Here is a 24,509-nt window from a genome sequence, read left to right as displayed (position 1 = left end):
ACTAGGAAGAAATATTTGTTCCATTACCTGTGTTTATTAAGAGATCCGTTTCATATAATATGTACGTGGCATAGATTAGGCGCATGGACTTCAATCTCCTTCTATCTATCCTGATTTCGCTTTCCAGTGGTTTCCCCACTTTATGTGCAGGGGAATGCTGGAACGGACGCTGGTCTCTTTTCTTACCACTGTCCACTCGAACTGATTGTGAGGTTAAACTTTATCTTTCCGCTCATAGTTGTGTGGATTCAGATCAACAGAACGTTCATCATACACAGAACAGAATAATGACAAAAGAATGTGTTCTCCACAGTTATTTATTATTAGAAAATGATGAGCAACAGTTTTCTTATTGACAAATGCATTTATATTAGATAATCTCTTTTTTTGCGAGCGAAAAGCAGAACTGTTAAGAAAATGCAAGGCAACAGGAAACTGCGTTATGACTGTCGTAAGAGCTGAATTTAATAGACTTTTCCACTCCTGTATGAGCCGTCAGCTGATGTCCCATAGTTGTTTTGATAAGCGCCGAAGCGAGACGCCGCCGTGTTGTAAGGGTAGCTGGCAGCTGCAGACTGGTAACCATCAGTACCAGCGGTGTACGGATAGGCTGCCGAGTTATAGGCAGCTGGGTAGCCACTGGCGGTATTTGGGTAGGCGCCTCTGTTGTACGGGTAGGTACCAGTGTTGTAAGGATATGAGCCTGGATATGGTGTGGTCGCTGTATTGTAAGGGTAGGTGCCAGTGTTGTAGGGATAGGCCCCTGCGACGCCCTTCCCAGCTGCGTTGTACGGGTAAGCGCCAGTATTGTAGGGATAGGCACCTGAGACACCTTTACCAGCTACATTGTAAGGGTAGGTGCCATCGTTGTATGGATAGGCACCTGCAATACCCTTACCAACTGCATTGTAAGGATATGCTGCCGTGTTGTACGGGTAGCTGCCCTGCAAACCTGTAGCTGCAGCGTTGTAAGGGTACGATGCCCGGTTGTAGGGATCGACTCCAGCACTGTACGGGTAGGCACCAGGGTAGCCCACTGCGGCGCGGTTGTAGGGGTAGCCTCCGGCGTTGTAGCGGTCAGCAGCTCCAGCGTAATAGGGGCTGTACGCCGCTGACGACGGCACAGCTGCAACAGAGGGGTGCCATGCAGTGTTTTTGTTTCATTTATATTCAAAAGAAAACAAATTTTATAATTCAAATCAAACGGCAACACACTAAAAAATAAGGACAATCTATAGACAGGACTTGTTCGTAATACATAACATCAATTTTTACCGCAAGACCGCTACAGTCGCAGGTTCGAATCCTGCCTCGGGCATGGATGTTTGTAATGTCCTTAGGTTAGTTAGGTTTAACTAGTTCTAAGTTCTAGGGGACTAATGACCTAAGAAAGATTAAGGAAAGGCAAACCTACGTTTCTAGCATTTGTAGACTTAGAGAAAGCTTTTGACAATGTTGACTGGAATACTCTCTTTCAAATTCTAAAGGTGGCAGGGGTAAAATACAGGGAGCGAAAAGCTATTTACAATTTGTACAGAAACCAGATGGCAGTTATAAGAGTCGAGGGACATGAAAGGGAAGCAGTGGTTGGGAAGGGAGTAAGACAGGGTTGTAGCCTCTCCCCGATGTTGTTCAATCTGTATATTGAGCAAGCAGTAAAGGAAACAAAAGAAATATTCGGAGTAGGTATTAAAATTCATGGAGAAGAAATAAAAACTTTGAGGTTCGCCGATGACATTGTAATTCTGTCAGAGACAGCAAAGGACTTGGAAGAGCAGTTGAATGGAATGGACAGTGTCTTGAAAGGAGGATATAAGATGAACATCAACAAAAGCAAAACAAGGATAATGGAATGTAGTCTAATTAAGTCGGGTGATGCTGAGGGAATTAGATTAGGAAATGAGGCACTTAAAGTAGTAAAGGAGTTTTGCTATTTGGGGAGCAAAATAACTGATGATGGTCGAAGTAGAGAGGATATAAAATGTAGGCTGGCAATGGCACGGAAAGCGTTTCTGAAGAAGAGAAATTTGTTAACATCCAGTATTGATTTAAGTGTCAGGAAGTCATTTCTGAAAGTATTCGTATGGAGTGTAGCCATGTATGGAAGTGAAACATGGACGATAAATAGTTTGGACAAGAAGAGAATAGAAGCTTTCGAAATGTGGTGCTACAGAAGAATGCTGGAGATTAGATGGGTAGATCACATAACTAATGAGGAAGTATTGAATAGGATTGGGGAGAAGAGAAGTTTGTGGCACAACTTGACCAGAAGAAGGGATCGGTTGGTAGGACATGTTCTGAGGCATCAAGGGATCACCAATTTAGTATTGGAGGGCAGCGTGGAGGGTAAAAATCGTAGAGGGAGACCAAGAGATGAATACACTAAGCAGATTCAGAAGGATGTAGGTTGCAGTAGGTACTGGGAGATGAAAAAACTTGCACAGGATAGAGTAGCATGGAGAGCTGCATCAAACCAGTCTCTGGACTGAAGACCACAACAATGACCTCAGCAGTTGAGTCCCATAGTGCTCAGAGCGATTTGAACCACCCATTTTATTTCCTGCAGGATTTAAGATATCAAAACGTCGTTTGTACTCGTAGAAAAACATAGTACGCACAGATACACGTAATTTCGGTGCATATCTTAATGGCTGCATGAGCTGTCATACTGAAGCAAGAATGTTCTTTTTAGTGAAACAATACATTTTTAGCGGGTGTCGAAAGCAAAGGTGCGAGTATAATGATAGAACTCTTGTTAATGGTGGTACTCAAACGTCTTGTAAAAAGAATTTGAGAAATGTGCTAGTACTGAAATGAAAGCCGGTCGAAATCGGCTGTTACAGTGTAAATACCGCCAAATGTGGCTTTAATTGGAGCTCTGTTGTTGCATCAGGCCTATGACTGATTAATTGTTTCCACAAAAGCTGTTAAGTTAAACATGAGTACACATCCACGTTTTTAAACGTCTCTTCTGATATTGTAAAAGTTACCATACAGCTTCATTTACAACAACCTTAGCTGACTTTGAATCTGTGTCGTATACTGTAGGACCACGAGGAAATATGTTTAATCTTAGTGGTGGAGGTCTATCATCAAGTTGGATTGCTGCATATAACGGCGAAACTTGAAAAATCCATAACTGCTTTAACTTTTTTAACAACTTAATTTTTAAATAGTTACTTTTGTATAAGCAGCGTCCACACGTGGCAATATCTTTTACCGCAATCTTAACAATACCAACGCATTTTCCGTAACGTATACACTGAGGGGAGGTGTGCTTTATGAGCGCTACAAAAAAGTGTTTAAAAAACACAAATTTCGTTAACTGTCGTTGCCTGTTTTTCACAACGTACTTTTTAAAGGTATGTCCGTATGTAAGAAAGGTCTTGAAGCAGGAAATATGTATCTGACATTTGTCGTGAAAAGTCAGTTTCATTATCAGTACCTAAATTTTGGGGTAATTTTTACCGTAACATTGAAATCAATTAGGAATTTCGAAAAGTGGACATAAAATACCCCCCCCCCCCTCCTTGCCCTTTGATATTCCGAGGTTTAAGAAGCAATGTATCATACTCTCCTTTTCAAGTGTTTTCCGCTGCCGTGAATATGTATAAGGAGCCACCATCAATCCGAAGAGTACGCAATATTTCGGTTGATAAAAGCGTTAAGAGGACAACGTATAACAAAATTACTTGCAACTCTGTGTACTATCATTTTCCGAGAGCCTAGTTTCGATAACTAGAGGCGCTTACGAAATGAAACTGGTGGAATATTTTACACGACTCTCCCTATACGTATGACCTATTCACATCCACAGATGGGCCTATTGTGATATCGTTATTGTGATATCGCCCAGAGGTCACAGCACCGCACCAAAGCCGACAACATCGTTACCACAGAAATTATCGATGTCTCGCTGCAATCCGCAACGGCGAATGGGTCTCTCTCTCAGCACAGCAGCACCTTCACATGAAGGTCAATATGGAGCCGAGCATGTAAACCGCCTGCCCAGTTTGTGACCTTAGCTTAAGCTGTCAGCATCACTGAGTAGGACTAAAAATTATTCGAGTTTCAGATGGAAATGTGCTTTAGTAAATGCTAAAATTTTACTTCAAGAGAACAGTTTGTTAATTAGTGCATCAAGCGATGCTTCAATGGTCAGTGACAGTTGTAAATTATCAAGCAGTGCTGTGGCAAAGGATTGTATGAAGTTAAATGAATCTTTTTATCGATTTACGTAATGAAGTGAGGTTTTAATTATGTTGTAGTTCAGAAGAGACATCCCCCAGAATAATTAGAGAGCTCACAGCTATAGCCAGACGATTGTGGTTTCGTCTGATCATAGCAGTTATGACCACTTCACGCTCGATGTTTGTGTCACTGCTGATTTTTGGTTGATGGGCTTTAGGCCATGGTCCAACGCATATTTCTCAGTCTAATGATTCATCTTTCAATGCCAGACACATCGTTAGAGGCTATAACTAATCATAAAGTAGTAACAATCTCAAATGCGCTCAGCGAACAAAACTTTTGGGCTTGCTGTGTTCCGTTGAGATTGTAGTTGGTTCTTGAGATGAGTTAGACGGAGAAATATGTCTTGGACCAAGGGCTCAAATCCATAAAATTGAAAGTCACCAACAATGAACGCTGCCTGGCGGCGTCAAATGCGACGATACGGGCCACAAACGCTACTGATATAAGCGTAATTGGGAAACGGCTCCGTGCCTGGGAACAAGAATGGCGAGGCTGGCCGGCTGTTAACATGCTACTGCCGTGAGCATCTAAGGGAAGTGGATGAAAGAGTGTTAAACTACGAGTAAATAAAAAGGTGTTGGACATCCACTTCTTATTACAGATCTTGGAGGTGGGAGACTTGCCTGCTACACGTTTCCAGAAACCTACCTTCCACGTAGAATAACTGCTGTGTTGCATTCCAAAGGCGGACCACGCTCATGCGGCAGGTGTTCGCAATGTTATGTCTCATCAGTACATTTACAATTCCTTAACGAAATTGTAGATACCTGGATTTCAGTGCTAAGGAAGATGTGTACTTTCACAATGGGGCGTTACTAATAGCGGACAACAGCAATCTAAAATGGCCAACAGTGCTCCAGCAATCAGAACATATGACGCCACGTCAAAATCTTACATGAGTCAATAGCGAAGGATGATATAATTTGGATTACCACTGAAGATATCAGGTCCTTGGAGATGTTCTCCACAGATGGAGACGAAATATTAATTTAATACAAATAATACATTCAGTCACGGTACTCTAACCGGCGTACATTAATAGGTAAAATAGCAAACGCGGTTTGGACCATATGATGTTCAAACATTATGAAATTTCTTGAAGACAATAATCTAATGGCACACAGAATAGATTCAGAAAATATCGTTCTAGTGTATCACAACTAGCTCTTTACTCGCAAAAAATAATGAATGCTATCGACAGCTGATGTCAGCTTCATTCAGTGTTTTTAGATTATCAGAAGGCTTTCGGTACCGTTTCTGACATAGCGCTTTTAATGAAATTAGGTGCGAATGAGGTATCGTCTCAATTGTGCGACTAAATTCGCAGAATTCTGGCAGAAATGGCACAGTTGGTAGTAAATCATGGGAAGCCATCGACTGAAACAGAAGAGACGTCTGAATTCCCAGTTTAAGTGGTACAGAGCTCCTGCTGCTCTTAATCTGAATTAAAGATGTAGGAGACAGTCCGAGGAGACCTCTTAAATTGTGCTGGAGATGATGTTCTTGTTAACAGTTTAGTGAAGTTATCATAAAATCAAAGTTACTTGCGGAATTATATAGACAAGTTATCTGTGAAGTGCGAAAAGTGACAGTTGACATTAAACATTTAAAAACGTGAGGTCCTCCACACGAGTGCTAAAAAAATTCCGCCAATTTTCTGTTACACCACAAAATCACATAAATTTAAAGGCAGTCGATCGAGTTAAATACCTTAGGATTACAATTATGAATAACTTAAGCTGTAACAATCAGATATGAAACGTTGAGGGAAGGCGAAAAAAATGCGATTTATTACCAAAATAAGCAGGAGAGGCAACAAATCTACTGAAGATACTGCCTGCACTACGCCTGCCTATCCCCTTCTGGGGCATTGCTGCGCGGTGTTGCATTCACAGGAGATATTATTGACGGAAGCCACTGAAAAAGTTGAACGTAGTCAGCTCGTTTTGTGTTATTGGGAAATAGGGAAAATGGGGGAGAGAGTGTCACAGATATGATACATGAGTTAGGTTGGCAATCATCAATACAAGTGCGTTTTTCCTTGCGGCGAGTCCTTTTTACGAAAGTTCAATAGCCATGATCGCCCTCCGAAGAAGAAAATCTTTTACTTTTTATTTTATTTATTAATTAAGTTTTTGTTCCAATTTACATAGGAATAAATGACTATTGTAATGAACCAAGATAAACCGGCCTTCGCACGAATAGGTTTAGGTGTACATTTGTCACAGGTGGTAATCACGAGTGAAAGGATCGAGAAATAGTCCGAAAGTGGTTCTTAAGTGTGAATGGCGAAGGGGTTACGTAGGAGTACGCAGAATAACTAGTTTTAATGGCTACTGTAAGGGTGCTGGTAGCAACTGTAACGGTTTTATCTTGCCTTAATTTCAACCGTAGTGTCCTTTTTGATGTAACTTGAACGTAGACGTAGAATTACTGCAGACGGAAAATGTGGTCTGATGTAAAATACTCGGTAATAGTCTCTAATGTAGAATATACAATTAAAGTAAGACAGTAAGTCCCTTGCTGTGATGCACTGCTTAACTGACAAGAATATTTGTTCCAGTAGACGGTCGCCCCCAGAATGGAAGTATGGCTATGTGGATGGATGCAGTCGCTTACCCGTCGCATCGCCCTCGGCTGCCTTTTTAGTGCGCTCGGCGTCACCGTTCTGCACGTCGGCTGATAAAGCGTTGGCCGCCAGCACCGCCAGCACCAATAACACCTGCAACAGAAAAATAAAGCAAGGGTGAGAACGTAGCTAGCCGCGCCATAAAAAGTCGGCTGTCGGGGTTTATGTGCGAATAAGCGACAACAGTTAACTACAGGTTTTAGTGTCAGTAGTATTACTATCGTATGTACGCAGTACAAATGAAACCATGGTGCTCACTTCAAAATATGTATTCAACTTTATTAATGATTTGTATAATTAGAACACTGCCCGTCACTGCTGCGTGAATAAACAGCTGGAATGTTCCAGCGAAAAGCCTCTTCGTCACCCGCATGGGACGAGAAGCCTCCAACATTGCTTTTATTATAGTGGGTAAGAGGAGGAAAGACTGACACTCAGTAGTATCAGTTCCTTAATCACACAGATTTTTTGTACGTAATGTAGCTACATTATTCTTCTCTAGTGTAGTTTCTATCCAACAGAGCCCACGATTTTCTAATTTCTCGCCACAGGTACTAACTGTGTAAACCTCCATTGTTTCTGTCGTTTCTGTAATACATTGAAGAGCCAAACAAACTCATATACATGCGTAATATCGAACAGAGCCCCCGCGAGCACGCAGAAGTGCCGCAACGAGACGTTGCATGGACTTGACTAATGTTTGAAATAATGCTGGAGGGTCCGACATCGTCAATCCTGCAGGGCTGTCGATAAATCCGTAAGAGTACGAGGGGGTGGAGATTTCTTCTGAACAACACGTTGCAAGGCATCCCAGATATGCTCAATAATGTTCATGACTGGGGAGATTGGAGGGTAGCGGAAGTATTTAAGCTCAGAACAGTGTCCCTGGAGTCACCCTGTAGCAATTCTAGACGTGTGGGGTGTCGCATCGTCCTGCTGGAATTGGCCAAGTCCGTCGGTATACACGATGGACATAAATGGATGCAGGTGATCAGACAGGATGATTACGTACGTGTCACCTGTCATAGTCGTATCTAGATGTATCTGGGGTCCCATATCACACCAACTGCACACGACCCACACCTTTACAGAGCCTCCACAAACTTGAAAAATCTCCTGCTGACACGCAGGGTCCATGGATTCATGAGGTTGTCTCTATACCCGTAAACGTCCATCTGCTCAATACAATATCAGGTAACATGTTTTCAGTCATCAACAGTTCAATGTCGGTGTTGACTGGCCCAGGCGAGGCGTACAGCTTTGTATCGTGCATTCATCAAGCGTACACGAGTGGGCCTTCGTCTACGAAAGCTCATCGAAGATGTTTTGTTGAATGAGTCGCACGCTGACACTTGTTGATGGTCCAGCATTGAAATCTGCAGCAATTTGCGGAAGTGCTGCACTTCTGTCACTTTGAACGATTGTATTCAGTTGTCGTTGGTCCGTTCTTGCAGGATCTTTTCCGGGCGCAGGAATATGCCTCCAACTCGAATGACAATTGAAACCTTGTGTGAATTTTAACTTACCCAGAGGTCTACAAAGTTTTGATTTCCAAAATAATCATCCCATTGTGCAGCGCTGTATCTTCCACATTCATGTCCAGACAAGCTTGGAGTACTTTTTACAATTACTTTTAGGGGCAAAGTTTCATATACTTTGCCGAATATTCAATTTCCTCTCCATCAGACGCACGAAAAACAATCGGACGATAGTCAAACTCGTCCCGTACTTTTGCGAGCATGTCAACATTTACCTAAAGTTTCTATCTCTATATCTACACACGTACCAAGCAGGCATCACACACAGCATAATGAAGGGCATCTTGTACCGCTGCTGGTTATTCCTGTCCCGGTTCCACTTGCTATTGGAGAAAGGGGGAAACGACTACCGATATACCTCTGAGCTAGCCTCAGTTTATCTTACCTTGTCTTCGGCATCCTTGTGCAAGATATCCGTTTGTGGCAGCAGAATTGTACTGCAGTTAGTTGCAAAGTTCGATTCTCTAAGCTTTCTCATTAGGCAGACCTGATTTGTCCCCACATATATAATGTGCCTTTTTCAAGGCCAAAATGGCTGGTACAAATCGCTCTGAGCACTATGGGACTTAACTTCTGAGGTCATCAGTCCCCTAGAACTTAGAACTATTTAGACCTAACTAAGGACATCACACACATCCATGCCCGAGGCAGGATTCGAACCTGCGATCGTAGCGGTCGCGCGGTTGCAGACTGTAGCGCCTAGAACCGCTCGGCCACTCCGGCCGGGAAGACCAAAATGCAGCAAGTAAGCACTGTGCAAGGAAATTTAAGACATTCGTTTGCAGTCAGTTCTGGAAAGATAACACACACACGCACACACACTCGCTCACACACACACACACACACACGCACACACACACACACACACACACATACATATTGTAAACACTAGCGCCATGACACAAAAAGCGATGACAGAAGTTACCGATAGTGACACCGACCATCTTTGGTTATATCGTGGTGCTGCTGTTTACATTGTGTGTGTGTGTGTGTGTGTGTCTGTGAGAACGTGTGCAAGGCAGTGTTTCGCAGCAAGAACGTCTTCTTCCCTCCTGGGATTCCTATTTGAGTTCACGGTTCATTTCCCCAATACTCGCGTGCTCATCGAATCTACTGGAAACAATTCTAGCAGCACGTATCTGAATTGCTTCGCTGTAAAGTTGCGCTCTACCAAAACTATAGTTCGGTAGTTTTGGCACGCTACATAAATGTCGCAGTAAATGGCAGAGGTACCGGTGGTACTGAGAGCATTCGTAGTGCAAGAAACGTAAATGAATATATCAGAGAGAAACTGAGAGCCAACTGCTTCTCTTTGATTTTTGTTTGTTTGGTTCTTTGTTTTGCACATACTGCACATTTCCAGCGTTAGTGTAATTGGTATTTTATATTCTTATACCGAATATAGATTGTATTTTATAAATAATAATAACTAGTTAATGGCGTAACCTCTGCGCTTTTATGTAATCAAAGCAATTACTTATGATGCAAGAACACTTTACATTCATATTATTGATTTTTTTCACCGTGTACAAACTCTAAGTATTGTTCGATGGCCGGCCGCGGTGGTCTCGCGGTTCTAGGCGCGCAGTCCGGAACCGTGCGACTGCTACGGTCGCAGGTTCGAATCCTGCCTCGGGCATGGATGTGTGTGATGTCCTTAGGTTAGTTAGGTTTAAGTAGTTCTAAGTTCTAGGGGACTGATGACCACAGCTGTTAAGTCCCATAGTGCTCAGAGCCATTTGAACCATTTTTTTTTATTGTTCGATGAGATGACACGGAACAGAAAAGTCTAATAAACTTATTTCCGGAAACATGCACATTATTGATTTTTTTTCACCGTGTGCAAACTCTAGGTATTGTTCGATGAGAGGATACGGAACGAAAAAGTCTAATAAACTGATGTCCGGAAATGAATGGTTTCCATGCTAGAGACCATTATTCAATCATTCATTGTTACAGAGACCGCGGTCTATTACGCGCTGTACCATGCAGCCAGAGTTACAGTATGCATGGTTTCCTCCTAGAGGGTGATACTGTTCGTCATACGTCATGCCTTAGCGCCCTTTCCTACTATAGTAATTGGAAATGTGGTGTCCGGTTCACTTGTCTTGCTCACTCACCTTGTAGTGGATGTAATACAGCGTTGTACACGATGGTTTCGTATTCGAATCTAGAGCTTGCCGACACTGTGTTACTTACGGAAAGGCAAATGGCAACGAGCGGCAGGCAGCAAGGTTGTATCATGGGACATATCCCTACCGGAGACAACCACAGCATTCAATGTCTGTAACAGTGTTTCGCTGTTTGTCTGAGAGAGGGTCATTTCAGGAACCAGGAAATCACGAAGGACGTACCCGAAATGTTCCGACACCAGACGAAGGAAAATGTGATCAATACTGTGGAAAGGACCGCCGCGTCAGTACCAGGCAGTTGTCCCGCTAGCACAGCGTAAGCCAGACGACCGTGTGGAACATTCTCCATCACAACTGCTACTATCCGTATCGCTTGCAGCGTGTGCAGCGCTTACTGGCGGCAGACTTTCCACATTGGGAGCAGTTTTGCCACCGGATTCTTCACCAGGCAACCACGATTTCGGGATTTGTGTCTACCATCCTAATCACAGATGAGGCCACATTTACGCGAAGTGGTATCTTCATCTTCATAACAGCGTCTTTGGGATAATATGCAGAACCCCCATGGTATGGTGACAGCTAGTCGCCAGCATATGTGCAGCCGGAATGTGAGGGCCGGGACAATGGGCGACCGTATTTTGGGACCAGTCTTTTTTACAAGTAACATAACAGGCCTTAACTATAGATGTTTCTTGCCGGTGACTTAGCATCCCATGCTGGAAGATGTGGATTAATGATTGGAACAATTAGATGGGTGCTGCACGATGGTGCTCCAACCCACTTTACCGTAAACGTCCGGACGCATTTCAATCGTGTCTTCCCTGGTCGACATATAGGACAAGGGGTCCAGTTGCATGGTCTGCTCGTTCATCGGATCTCAACCCCTGTGATTTCTGGTTGTTGGGCCATCTCAAAAGTATCGTGTACGCAGAGCCAATTCCAGATGTGGAGATACTGGAGAAGCGTATTCATGCTGTCTTTGACACTATACAGATGCAGCCTGGGTGTTGTGAACATGTGACACAGAACATTCTACTGCGTGTACGTGCATGCGTTAAGCACATGGAAACCATTTTCAACACAGACTGTAGTTGTGGCTGCATGGTACAACGTATTAGACTGCAGTCTCTGTAACAATGTATGATTGAATAAATGTTCTCTAGCATGGAAACCATGCATTTCCGGACATAAGTTCATTAGCTCTTTTTGTTACAAATGCTCTTATCGACCAAACCCTAGAGTTTGTGCCCCGTGGGGGAAAAAAAAAAAGAAATTGCCGCGGGGGGAAGCCGCGCGGTCTTAGGGTGCCTTGTCACGATTCGCGCGGCTTCCACCGTCGGAGGTTTGAGTTCTCTCTCGGGCATGGGAGTGTGTGTCGTCCTTAGCGTGAGTTCATTTAAGTTAGATCAAGTAGTGTGTAAGTCTACAGCCGATGATCTCAGCAGTTTGGTTCCATAGAAGCTTACCACGAATTTCCAATTTCTAAAAAGTATCACAAGATCACCCCATATATATATATATATATATATATATATATATATATATATATATATATATATATGGGGTGATCTTTGAACACGATCAAGAACATTTTGTTGAGTATAAAAGTACAACAATATATATATATATATATATATTGTTGTACTTTTATACTCAACAAAATGTTCTTGATCGTGTTCAAAGGCAAGACTTTCCTATTATTATTGGTAAATTGCAAGGATCATTGATATATTTTTGTTTTGCTGTTTTCTTATCTTTTTGTTGAAGAAATTGCGTTCTCTAGCTCTGTATTACAGATTTGTATTGTTTTATTAATTTTTACAACAACATCTCTCTGTTTCTTTCTACAGTTCGATAGATTTCGAATAAACAGTAAATTAAATGCTGACAATTTCAATTTTGCTATAAATACTCTTTACAGTTAAGTGACAGACAGAATAATTATCTCGGAGAAAAATGTTCCGTATGTTAGCCGGCTGTTTATATATCCTCGCTCAGTTTGCAGATGATTCACCGCTTCCGGTTTTCTAGGTAAATCTAGTAAGGCACATCACTTATACTATGTACAAAAATCACATGATTCAAATTTCCTGGCAGATGAAAACTATGTGTTGGACCGATACTCAAACTCGGGGTCTTTGCCTTTCACGGGAAAGTGCTCTACCGCCTGAGCTACGCACTCACGATCACTTCACAGAGTTTTAATTCCGCCTGTACCTCATCTCCTACATTCTGAACTTCACAGCAGCTCACCTGCGAAACTTGGAGGTCGAACACCCCTGGAAGTAAGGATTTTGCGAAGACATGGCTTAGACACGGCCTGGGGGATGCTTCCAGAATGAAATTTTCAGTTTACGGCGTTGCTAGTCTTGCAAGTTTCGCAGGAGAGCTTCTACGAAATTTGGAAAATAGGTGATGAACTAGTGGCGGAAGTAAATGTGTGAGTCGTGAGTCGTGCTTGGGTATTTCAGCTGGTAGACCACTGGCCCACGAAAGGTAGAGGTCCTCAGTTCGATTCTCGGTCCTGTACACAGTCTTAACCTGCCAGAAAGTTTCATATCGCAGCATACTCCGCTGCAAAGTGAAAATTTTGTTCTACACCACATGATTGTTTCTGCTACTCATCTGCATTATTCACATTTTTCAAATGGTTGCACAAAACGTAGTCTCCCACAAACCCCACAAAAACAATAGCATACCGCGAAATCAGGCCGTCTTGGAAGCCATGATGCAATGTTCGCTCCGAGCGAAGATCCATCGTTGGCGTGGTACTCATGACGAAAATCTCGTCGCACAGTTGTAGCTGAATTGTACATATTGAAACAAGAACACAAAATTCCTTTGTTGCTGTGTTATCGCCATCTCGACTCGACGCAGTTCGGATAATGAACGAGCGAGCGAGCTAGGCGCAGGAGGGAGACCTTTCGCATCAACCACATCAACCTGCAAGTTACAACTCGCGCCTAGGTAAGCTTTTAGTTTCGATGCATATGAATAAAATTCATCTGAGGTCTCTATCTTTATTCGAGTAGGAAGTACAGTCGTGTGAGTACATATGGAGCTCTCTGTTACATCCTCTGTTCTATCGAAAATAACTACCAGGTGCTTTCGTTCTTCACACTATTTCACTGCACTTATCAGCTGCAAAACCTCTCTCGTTGGAAGTCAGGCAGAAGCCGCCGCCTTAGGCGGCCTCCATAGGAACCTCCGGCCAGCTACGGACAGTATGGCGAATGCGCAACGTCAGTGAGGTGCAGGTCATTCGCTATGAACCCTATAATCCCGCACATTCCACAGATTTATCGTTCCCTGCTTGTCATGATTCTGATTTTCTCTTGCTCGCAAATGAGCTATTACTGTCAGGCAAGAGAACAATTTAGTTTCTGACGGTGGGATAAGTAGCAGACTGTTCGGAACAGTTATGCGCTGTCCGCAAGCTTTCCATCGCTGGACTTGGGACTGACTGCAGCGCAGCTGTTCTTTACATTTGTCACACGTTTGTCTAGGTAACGTATTTAAGTGATTAACACGTTTATGTAAGCGCGAGATACTACATTGGAGTTGTCGTCCGATGATATCCATATGTGCTGGATTGGAGACAGATCTGGTGATCAAGCAGGCCGAGGCAACATGTCGACACGCTGTAGAGCATGTTGGGTTACAACAGCGGTATAAGGGCGAGGGTTATTCTGTTGGAAAATACCCCTTGGAATGCTGTTGGTGAATTGCATCACAACAGGTCGGATCACCAGACTGACGTACAAATTGGCTGTCAGGGTGCGCGAGATAACCAGGAGAATGCTGCTGCTGTCATACGAAATCGCACCGCAGACCATAATTGTAGACGCAATTGATTTGTGTCTAGCGCGCAGACAAGTTGGGTTCAGGTCCTTAATTGGCCTCCTCCTAACCAGCAAGCGGCCATCATTGGCACTGAGGAAGAACCAGGTTTCATCAGAAAGCATAACAGATCTCTACCCTGCCCACCAATCAGCTCTCACTTGACACGTCGCAAATTGCGGTGGTTTGGGGTCACTGAAATGCATGCTACAGGCCATCTGTCTCGGAGCTGTCCTCGATGTAACCGATTTGTAACAGTACTGTGGTGCCAATGGCTGCTAAAATCGCTGCTACAAATGCAATACAATGTGCCAGAGCCACACACCGAGCGCAATGGTTCTACCATCTCTCTAGTGCCATGTGGCTGCCCCGAGCCTGGTCTTCTTTCTATCGTACATTCCCGTGACCAGCGCTCCCAGCAATAAAGTACAGTGGCTGGATTCCCACCAGGTCTTTATGCAATATAGCAGAAGGAACATCCAGTTTCTCTTAGCCCTATTGCACGACCTCTTTCAAGCTCACCGAGGTGTTGATTGACCTTAGAGGCATTCTTGACTAACATCAACTCACCAAGCCCAGTCTCAAACGGTCACGACCGTTACAGCGTGTATTTAAAGCCAACCTAATTTACGTCCTCATGTGGTGCTACTAGCGCCCCTCTTATGCCACTGGCACGAAATTTGAATAGACATCTGAGTTGTAGAAACAGGCCTACAAACATTCGTATATTTCTCTCCTTCTTGGTGTTGTGTCTCTTTTTTCCGTCAGTGTATTTCGCTGTACCGATCTTCCATGATATTGATCTTGTCTGGTGAAAGGCGAGCTAAAAGCAGCAAACGTTTGGTTTGGAAACATCAATACTTTCAGAATCTTAGCTTTTTAGTAGCCTTAAATGATGGTTACATCATGTAATAGCAATTACTCAGGAAAGTGCAACCTGACAACATCTACTTCAATCATAGCTCAGTCTAGAAGAAGAAATATTTCAAGTTTCGTTGGCTGTGATGACTTAATATGTTCAGTGCACTGTAAGTTGCTAGTGGGTATGAACAGATACTGCAGTCACACATACTAACTTTCTTACCTACAGGGTGTTCGACAATATTTAGACGATTTCCCATTTGATTAACGCATGCCAAAAACAAGATACAGCGATGTGATCCCGTTTGTTAGTAGTGCGGATTGTCAAGTTTCATCCCATATACAGGTTAGTAATAGTCATACTAGTAGTAGCAGCATCGTGTGTTCGCGTCGCAGTGCTATTTTCGCTACGGTGAATCTGACATGCAGGTGCGACGTGCCTTTCGTATGCATTTCAACATTCAGCCGCGATATCCCATTTCTGCTCGTGCAATAACACTGAATTGCGTAAGAAAGTTCCACGCAACTTCCAGCGCATCCAGTCCAATGACAACCAACCCTCGAAACACCGTCCGAACTCATGAGAACATCGAACGTGAGCGTAACAGTTTACAAGTAAATCCTAGTTGTTCGTTACGAAAACGTGCCAAAAGCTTACAGCAGTTAAAAGATCAAATTCACGATGAAATTTCCATAAGTCCTCCGGCGGTTACAAAAGAGGTGTTCAAAAACTGGGTGAAACGTCTCGTGTAGGTGTAACTGAGAATGGTCGTCATTCGTCCGATACAGTATTGCATAAGGAAATTTGAATAAATATTGTACCTGGTGTAAAATGTTCAACTTCGTTCCGCTATTAGTTTGTGTGTTATTCAAATTATTCAAATTTCATATCATCAAAACATTGTGGAACATGCTGTATTTAAAGAACAACATCGTATATGTTGTCAAAACTAAAGCGCCACACTGTAGGGCCAAAGAAACTAGTACACGTGCCTAATATCGTGTAGGGCCCCCTTGAGCACCCAAAAGTGCCACAGCACGACGTGGCATAGGCGCGACTAATTTAACTTCTCAAGTAATGCTGGAGGGAACTGACACCATGAATCGTGCAGGGCTGTCCGTAAATCTATAATAGTACTAGGGGGTGCAGACCTCTTCTAAATAGCACATTGCAAGGCATTCCAGATACATCTACATCTACATCCATACTCCGCAAGCCACCTGACGGTGTGTGGCGGAGGGTACCCTGAGTACCTCTATCGGTTCTCCCTTCTATTCCAGTCTCGTATTGTTCGTGGAAAGAAGGATTGTCTGTATACTTCTGTGTGGGCTCTAATCTCTCTGATCTTATCCTCATGGTCTCTTCGCGAGATATAAGTAGGAGGGAGCAATATACTGCTTGACTCTTCGGTGAAGGTATGTTCTCGAAACTTTAACAAAAGCCCGTACCGAGTTACTGAGCGTCTCTCCTGCAGAGTATTCCATTGGAGTTTATCTATCATCTCCGTAACGCTTTCGCGATTACTAAATGATCCTGTAACGAAGCACGCTGCTCTCCGTTGGATCTTCTCTATCTCTTCTATCAACCCTATCTGGTTCGGATCCCACACCGCTGAGCAGTATTCAAGCAGTGGGCGAACAAGCGTACTGTAACCTACTTCCTTTGTTTTCGGATTGCATTTCCTTAGGATTCTTCCAATGAATCTCAGTCTGGCATCTGCTTTACCGACGATCAACTTTATATGATCATTCCATTTTATATCACTCCTAATGCGTACTCCCAGATAATTTATGGAATTAACTGCTTCCAGTTGCTGACCTGCTATTTTGTAGCTAAATGATAAGGGATCTATCTTTCTACGTATTCGCAGCACATTACACTTGTCTACATTGAGATTCAATTGCCATTCCCTGCACCATGCGTCAATTCGCTGCAGATCCTCCTGCATTTCAGTACAATTTTCCATTGTTACAACCTCTCGATACACCACAGCATCATCTGCAAAAAGCCTCAGTGAATTTCCGATGTCATCCACCAGGTCATTTATGTATATTGTGAACAGCAACGGTCGTATGACACTCCCCTGCGGCACACCTAAAATCACTCTTATTTCGGAAGACTTCTCTCCATTGAGAATGATATGCTGCGTTAACTCCCCAGGCATGAACATTACCGCCGTCTGCTTCACGTCTGCTGTGTAGCGAGCTACCTTAATTTAAGTATTAACTGTATTTTTCTTACTTGTCACTTCTTCTTCCGTGTGTTTTTGCTTTTAGGAAGCTTTATTTGTCGAGTGCTATTAATAGTGTTCCATAGATTTCGTGTTTGTTTTGAATACAGTCAGAGAGAGTCCCTTTAGTCAGCCATAGTGCCAGTAGTGTCAGTGTCGTCCTAACCGCCGTCTGCTTCACGTCTGCTGTGCAGCGAGCTACCTTAATTTAAGTATTAACTATATTTTTCTTACTTGTCACTTCTTCTTCCGTGTGTTTTTGCTTTTAGGAAGCTTTATTTGTCGAGTGCTATTAATAGTGTTCCATAGATTTCGTGTTTGTTTTGAATACAGTCAGAGAGAGTCCCTTTAGTCAACCATAGTCCCAGTAGTGCTAGTGTTTGTTTTCAATACAGTCCAGAGACAGGTAGTGCTATTTTCTTTGTTTTCTACAAGAAGTGGCTAGCAATCACAGTTTAGTCAATAGTCAGCCGCCTTTAGTGAATTAGCAGTCTAGTTAAAAGTTGATAAACTCTCTTCAGTAAATTGATTCCTTAGGATGGATAGGATGTGTGACTGCTGTGTACGGACGCAGGAGGAGCTGGCCGCTGTTCGCGAACAGCTGAGCGTGTTGATGGCCGCGGTCAGCCGTCTTCGGGCTGCTGCCTCGGAGTGTAGCGGCAGTGGGGAGTCTGGTGCGTCGCATGGTACACCCCAGGTGTTACATGCTTCACCCACTGTCCCTGCTGTTGAGACATCTTCGCGGGTACCGGGCGCGGTTGGGCCACCTCTCCCCAAGGAGAGTGGCGGGTTCCAGAGGCGTTCGCGGCGCACGAGGCGGAGCGTAAATGTGGAGGCTGGCCGTGTGGCATCGCCCGCTCTGCCTGTGAGTGGACACGTGGCTGCTCCTTCAGCAAGGTCCGAGCAGGCACACGGGGGGAGGGGTTTATTAGTCATTGGGAGCTCCAACATTAGGCGGGTGATGGAGCCCCTTAGGGAAATAGCGAAAAGGTCGGGGAAGAAAGCCCGTGTTCACTCTGTCTGCTTGCCGGGGGGGATGAGATGTGGAGGAGGCCCTGCCGGCGGCGATAGAGAGCACTGGGTGCACCCGACTGTAAATTGTTGCTCATGTCGGCACCAATGACTCCTGCCGTCTGGGTTCAGAGGTCATCCTCATTTCGTACAGGCGGTTGGCGGAATTGGTGAAGGCGGAAAGCCTCGCTCGTGGGGTGGAATCAGAGCTAACTATTTGTAGTATCGTTCCCAGAACCGATCGCGGTCCTCTGGTTTGGAGCCGAGTGGAAGGCTTAAACCAGAGGTTCAGACGATTCTGCGGAGATCTGGGGTGGAAATTTCTCGACCTCCGCTATCGGGTGGAGAAATGTAGGGTCCCCCTGAATAGGTCAGGCGTGCACTACACGCCGGAAGCGGCTACAAGGGTAGCGGAGTACGTGTGGTGTGCACATGGGGGTCTTTTAGGTTAGAGAATTCCCTCCCTAGGCCCGACAAGACGCCTCCTGAGACGCGGCAAGGTAGGAGTAGTCAAAATGTAACAGGGAATAACAATATTAATGTGCTAATAGTAAACTGCAGGAGCGTCTATAGAAAGGTCCCAGAACTGCTCTCATTAATAAACGGTCACAACGCCCATATAGTACTAGGGACAGAAAGTTGGCTGAAACCAGACGTAAACAGTAATGAAATCGTAAACTCAGATTGGATTGTATACCGCAGAGACAGGCTGGACAGTGAAAGGGGAGGCGTGTTTATAGCGATAAGAAGTGCAATAGTATCGAAGGAAATTGACGGAGATCCGAAATGTGAAATGATTTGGGTGAAGATCACGGTTAAAGCAGGCTCAGACATGGTAATTGGATGTCTTTATAGGCCCCCTGGCTCAGCAGCTGTTGTGGCTGAGCACCTGAAGGATAATTTGGAAAATATTTCGAGTAGATTTCCCCACCATGTTATAGTTCTGGGTGGAGATTTTAATTTGCTGGATATAGACTGGGAGACTCAAAAGTTCATAACGGGTGTCACGGACAAAGAATCCAGTGAATTTTTTTAAAGTGCTTTATCTGAAAACTACCTTGAGCAGTTAAACAGAGAACCGACTCGTGGCGATAACATATTAGACCTTCTGGTGACAAACAGACCCGAACTATTTGAAATAGTTAATGCAGAACAGGGAATCAGCGATCATAGAGCGGTTACGGCATCGATGATTTCAGCCGTAAATAGAAATATTAAAAAAGGTAGGAAGATTTTTCTGTTTAGCAAAGGTGACAAAAAGCAGATTACAGAGTACCTGACGGCTCAACCCAAAGATTTGTCTCAAGTACAGATAGTGTTGAGGATCAGTGGACAAAGTTCAGAACCATCGTACAACATGCGTTAGATGAGTATGTGCCAAGCAAGATCGTAAGAGATGGAAAAGAGCCACCGTGGTACAACAACCGAGTTAGAAAACTGCTGCGGAAGCAAAGGGAACTTCACAGCAAACATAAACATAGCCAAAGCCTTGCAGACAAACAAAAATTACGCGAAGCGAAATGTAGTGTGAGGAGGGCTATGCGAGAGGCGTTCAATGAATTCGAAAGTAAAGTTCTATGTACTGACTTGGCAGAAAATCCTAAGAAATTCTGGTCTTATGTCAAAGCGGTAGGTGGATCAAAACAAAATGTCCAGACACTCTGTGACCAAAATGGTACTGAAACAGAGGATGACAGACTAAAGGCCGAAATACTAAATGTCTTTTTCCAAACTGTTTCACAGAGGAAGACTGCACTGTAGTTCCCTCTCTAGATTGTCGCACAGATGACAAAATGGTAGATATCGAAATAGACGACAGAGGGATAGAGAAACAATTAAAATCGCTCAAAAGAGGAAAGGCCGCTGGACCTGATGGGATACCAGTTCTATTTTACACAGAGTACGCGAAGGAACTTGCCCCCTTCTTGCAGCGGTGTACCGTAGGTCTCTAGAAGAGCGTAGCGTTCCAAAGGATTGGAAAAGGGCGCAGGTCATCCCCGTTCTCAAGAAGGGACGTCGAACAGATGTGCAGAACTATAGACCTATATCTCTAACGTCGATCAGTTGTAGAATTTTGGAACACGTATTGTGTTCGAGTATAATGACTTTCCTGGAGACTAGAAATCTACTCTGTAGGAATCAGCATGGGTTTCGAAAAAGACGGTCGTGTGAAACCCAGCTCGCGCTATTCGTCCACGAGACTCAGAGGGCCATAGACACGGATTCACAGGTAGATGCCGTGTTTCTTGACTTCCACAAGGCGTTCGATACAGTTCCCCACAGTCGTTTAATGAACAAAGTAAGAGCATATGAACTATCAGACCAATTGTGTGATAGGATTGAGGAGTTCCTAGATAACAGAACGCAGCATATCATTCTCAATGGAGAGAAGTCTTCCGAAATAAGAGTGATTTCAGGCAGTGTTTAAACTCATAAGAGTGTTCCTGGAGCGACTCTGTAGCAATTCTGGATGTGTGGGTTGTCGCATTGCCCTGTTGGATTGGCCAAGTCCGTCGGAATGCACATGAACGGATGCAGATGATCACACAGGATGCTTACGTACGTGTCACCTGTCAGAGTCATATCTAGACGTGTCAGGGGTCCCACATCACGCCTTACACCATCACAGAGCCTGCACCAGCTTGAATAGTTCCCCATTGACGTGCAGGATCCTGGATTCATGAGGTTGTCTCCATACCCGTATACGTCCATCCACTCGGTACAATTTAAAACGAGACTCGTTCGACCAGGGAATATGTTTCCACTCATCAACAATCTAGTGTGCCAAGTGCCAAGTGGACAGAATTTACCATGTTATCTTTCAGGAGGACATCCAGCAACTATATCAATCAATGGATTGTATAGTCTGGATTATTTGCGCTCCGGTTTAAGGAAAACTACGTTTCATACGTCTTAATGTTCAAAGATTTCATATCTCCTGAACCGTGTGTCGGATAATGATATAATTTTGCATGTACATTCCCGTGGTATATGTGGACAGTGTCAGCAACATGTGTGGCAAATAGATTTAATAGTAGAAAAGTAATAATTTGCGAGACGTCTTCTATTCCTTTCTTGAGGATAAATGAAAAACTTCATAGATTTACTATCAAACTTACAAAACCATATGATAATTATGCTCTATAAAGACCGGAAAAGTAAGAAGATAATCAGCACTAACTGAAGAATTAAAACAGCTCATGAACCTCAGAGCTTACACTGCCCAAGACTTTAGAATGTATAGCCCGCGACCAGCTAACAAACTACCTAACTACAGAAAATCTACTAGACGAATATCAGTCAGGTTTCCGTAAACATCGCAGCACATCATCTGACTTAATAAAGGTACCAGATAACCTGAAGCTTGCCATGGATTCACAAGAGGCGAATATTACGTGCTCCTTAGAATTCAGAAAACCTTTATACCATCAACTTCTACATATTACTTGCCAAATTTAGGAGCCTAAATTGCTCACCAAATGCAGTAGCGTGGTTTCGTTCATACCTGATGTCTCACCAGCGGTAGAGGCACACAATGCCCCCAGGGTACTGTGTTAGGTCCTACATTCCTTTCGTTTTATGTCAGTGATACGTCATTAGTTTTGTCCTACTGCAAATGCTACACGTATGCTGATGATCTCCAGTAATATTTAAATGCAAAACCAATAAGGCTGAAGACATTTATTGTGAATTTCGATACCGACCTGTCTACACTATCAAAATGGTTCAAATGGCTCTGAGCACTATGGGACTTAACATCTATGGTCATCAGTCCCCTAGAACTTAGAACTACTTAAACCAAACTAACCTAAGGACATCACACAACACCCAGCCATCACGAGGCAGAGAAAATCCCTGACCCCGCCGGGAATCGAACCCGGGAACCCGGGCGTGGGAAGCGAGAACGCTACCGCACGACCACGAGATGCGGGCTCTACACTATCAAAATGGGCACATGATGTAAGGTGAAACTCAATCCTCCTTCACAAGGAGTCTAGAAGTAATAATAGATGAATATATAAACCGGACTGAGCACGGAACTGCAATGTGCAAGAAGGCATCAGAGTCTCTTCATGCTCTACTAAAATATGACAAGGTATACCATCTTGACCTGAAAAGTGAACTTCTGCAAACACATAGACCTCCAATTATCGATTAAAGCGATGTTATCTTGGAAGCTCTTTTGGAAGAAAACTCAAGGTGCCTGGAACTGGTTAGGGATGCCTGTGTTAGTTACATCCGTCATGTTCGACTTTTTGATCATAGTTCACTATCACATGCACTGGTATCCTGGTTGCATGCATACAAAGTCGAAGATTTCTATACTTCCCGTCTTCTAAAATATCTTATCAACGAAAATCGTCCCTCACACTTGTTCTCAGTGACTGCGTTCTTGTCTGAAAAACACGACAGGGACACCCGTTTCCATCAGAGCAAGTTATGTTCTAGTAGCTGTATGTCTATCGTGATTTCAGCGTCCTCGGCATTGTCTCACGTTACCATGTTTTTTGTCTTTTCCTCGTTTATTTTCCTTCTCAGTTCTTCGCATTTGCCATCTAGGCCTATCACCGTTTGATAATTTTTTTTCTAAAGAACAGGAAATTGATGTGCAGAACATGGAATAAAAACCTGAAGAAAAGATTGGTCAGCTCCTGCTTGTGGAGCGTAGTTCAGTACAGCGCAGGTAGGTACTTGAACTGAAGAATAGCTCTAAAACGAAAATAACGAAGTAAAACGCATGTAAGAAAGGTCATAAATTGCTATCGCAGCAAACTGTAAATGTAAGATGAGAACAACTTTGTTAGTCACACAAGAATGGAATTTGTCTCAGATTCTTTTTAATATATATATATATATATATATATATATATATATATATATATATATATATATATATATATATAATGTCGAAATGCTGAAGTAATCAATAAGTACTTTACTTTTTTATACCTATGATGAATTATTCTATGCCATTACTTTTTTGCTCATGATCATACCATGATTGCTCATTGTGAGGGCTGTGAACAGCTGTTCATATTTCAAACACAACTGATGTATTGGATTTCAGGGGTCAGAAACCAGTTTCTATGAAAATAATAATTAGAAAATAAAAAAGGCTACACTTGTTCAGTTGCTTGGAAAATATTGTCTCATTCATGACAGAAATGGAGGTAGAAAAGAATTTACAAAGATTTACTTATTTTAACATAACGATCAATCGAAGAGACAGAACTTAAGTGAGAACAGAATTCTAGTTAAATTCTACAAAACTATGTCAATACTAACCATAACATATGAAAACGAGTCGTGGATTGTACTGAAAAAGAAATTAGCTGAGAATACAAGAATCGGAGATGCGATTTGCATAAAGAATAGCTGGGTACACACGGGAGGAAGGGAAATGCTGGCATTGAAGAAGTAATTGGAGTAGACTAAGGAACACATAGGAACAACTGGAAGACGACAAAATACTAAAATTACTCATGAATTATTTACCCAGCGAGCAGAACAGAAAGACCTAGTAAAAGATGTTAAGATCAATAATTCTACGAAGGGGGTTTAACAGTCAAATGACTAATAATACACACAGAAAGAAGAAGAAGAAGAAGAAGAAGAAGAAGAAGAAGAAAGGCGGGTTTGGATATTACGAAAAGATGAGAAAAGGATTGTGCCATTGGAAATGTTTGTAGGGAGGAATTTAGATGTAAGCTGAGAAGGCAGAGAGAGAGAATTGAGAAGGTATTGAGAAGAGGAGAACAGAAATCACTTAGACACTATATGGAAAAATGAAAAAAATGGCTAGGCCACATATTGATACGCCATATAATATTCCATCAATGAATTGCAAGGATGGTAAAAATAAATAGGGGAAGAAGAAGATGTCAACTAAGGGGACAGCATGAGGCATAGAAGAAAAGAGTACCATGCCTGGACCTGCCGTAAGATGAACAACTGCAGCTGACGGCGCTGTACTCACCAGGTGTGCCATCTCTGTTGCGTCGGAGGATCTTGA

At 43.2% G+C, this 24,509-nt stretch overlaps 1 protein-coding gene across 1 annotated transcript; it reads right to left on the bottom strand.

Moving 5' to 3' along the window:
- Positions 1 to 301: 301 nt before the first annotated feature.
- Positions 302 to 24,509, bottom strand: LOC124711758 (calcium-binding protein P-like). Its single transcript, XM_047241973.1, has 3 exons — positions 24,474 to 24,509; positions 6,874 to 6,976; positions 302 to 1,126 (listed from the first exon to the last, which is right to left on the bottom strand). The coding sequence occupies exons 1-3, from the start codon at positions 24,483 to 24,485 to the stop codon at positions 465 to 467; spliced, it is 777 nt and encodes a 258-aa protein (XP_047097929.1). The 5' UTR covers positions 24,486 to 24,509; the 3' UTR covers positions 302 to 464.

The sequence above is a fragment of the Schistocerca piceifrons genome, chromosome 8 (genome assembly GCF_021461385.2).
Source record: "Schistocerca piceifrons isolate TAMUIC-IGC-003096 chromosome 8, iqSchPice1.1, whole genome shotgun sequence".
Lineage (NCBI taxonomy): Eukaryota > Metazoa > Arthropoda > Insecta > Orthoptera > Acrididae > Schistocerca > Schistocerca piceifrons.
Note: the sequence above shows the minus strand (reverse complement) of the source record. Positions and strands in the feature narration are given on the sequence as shown.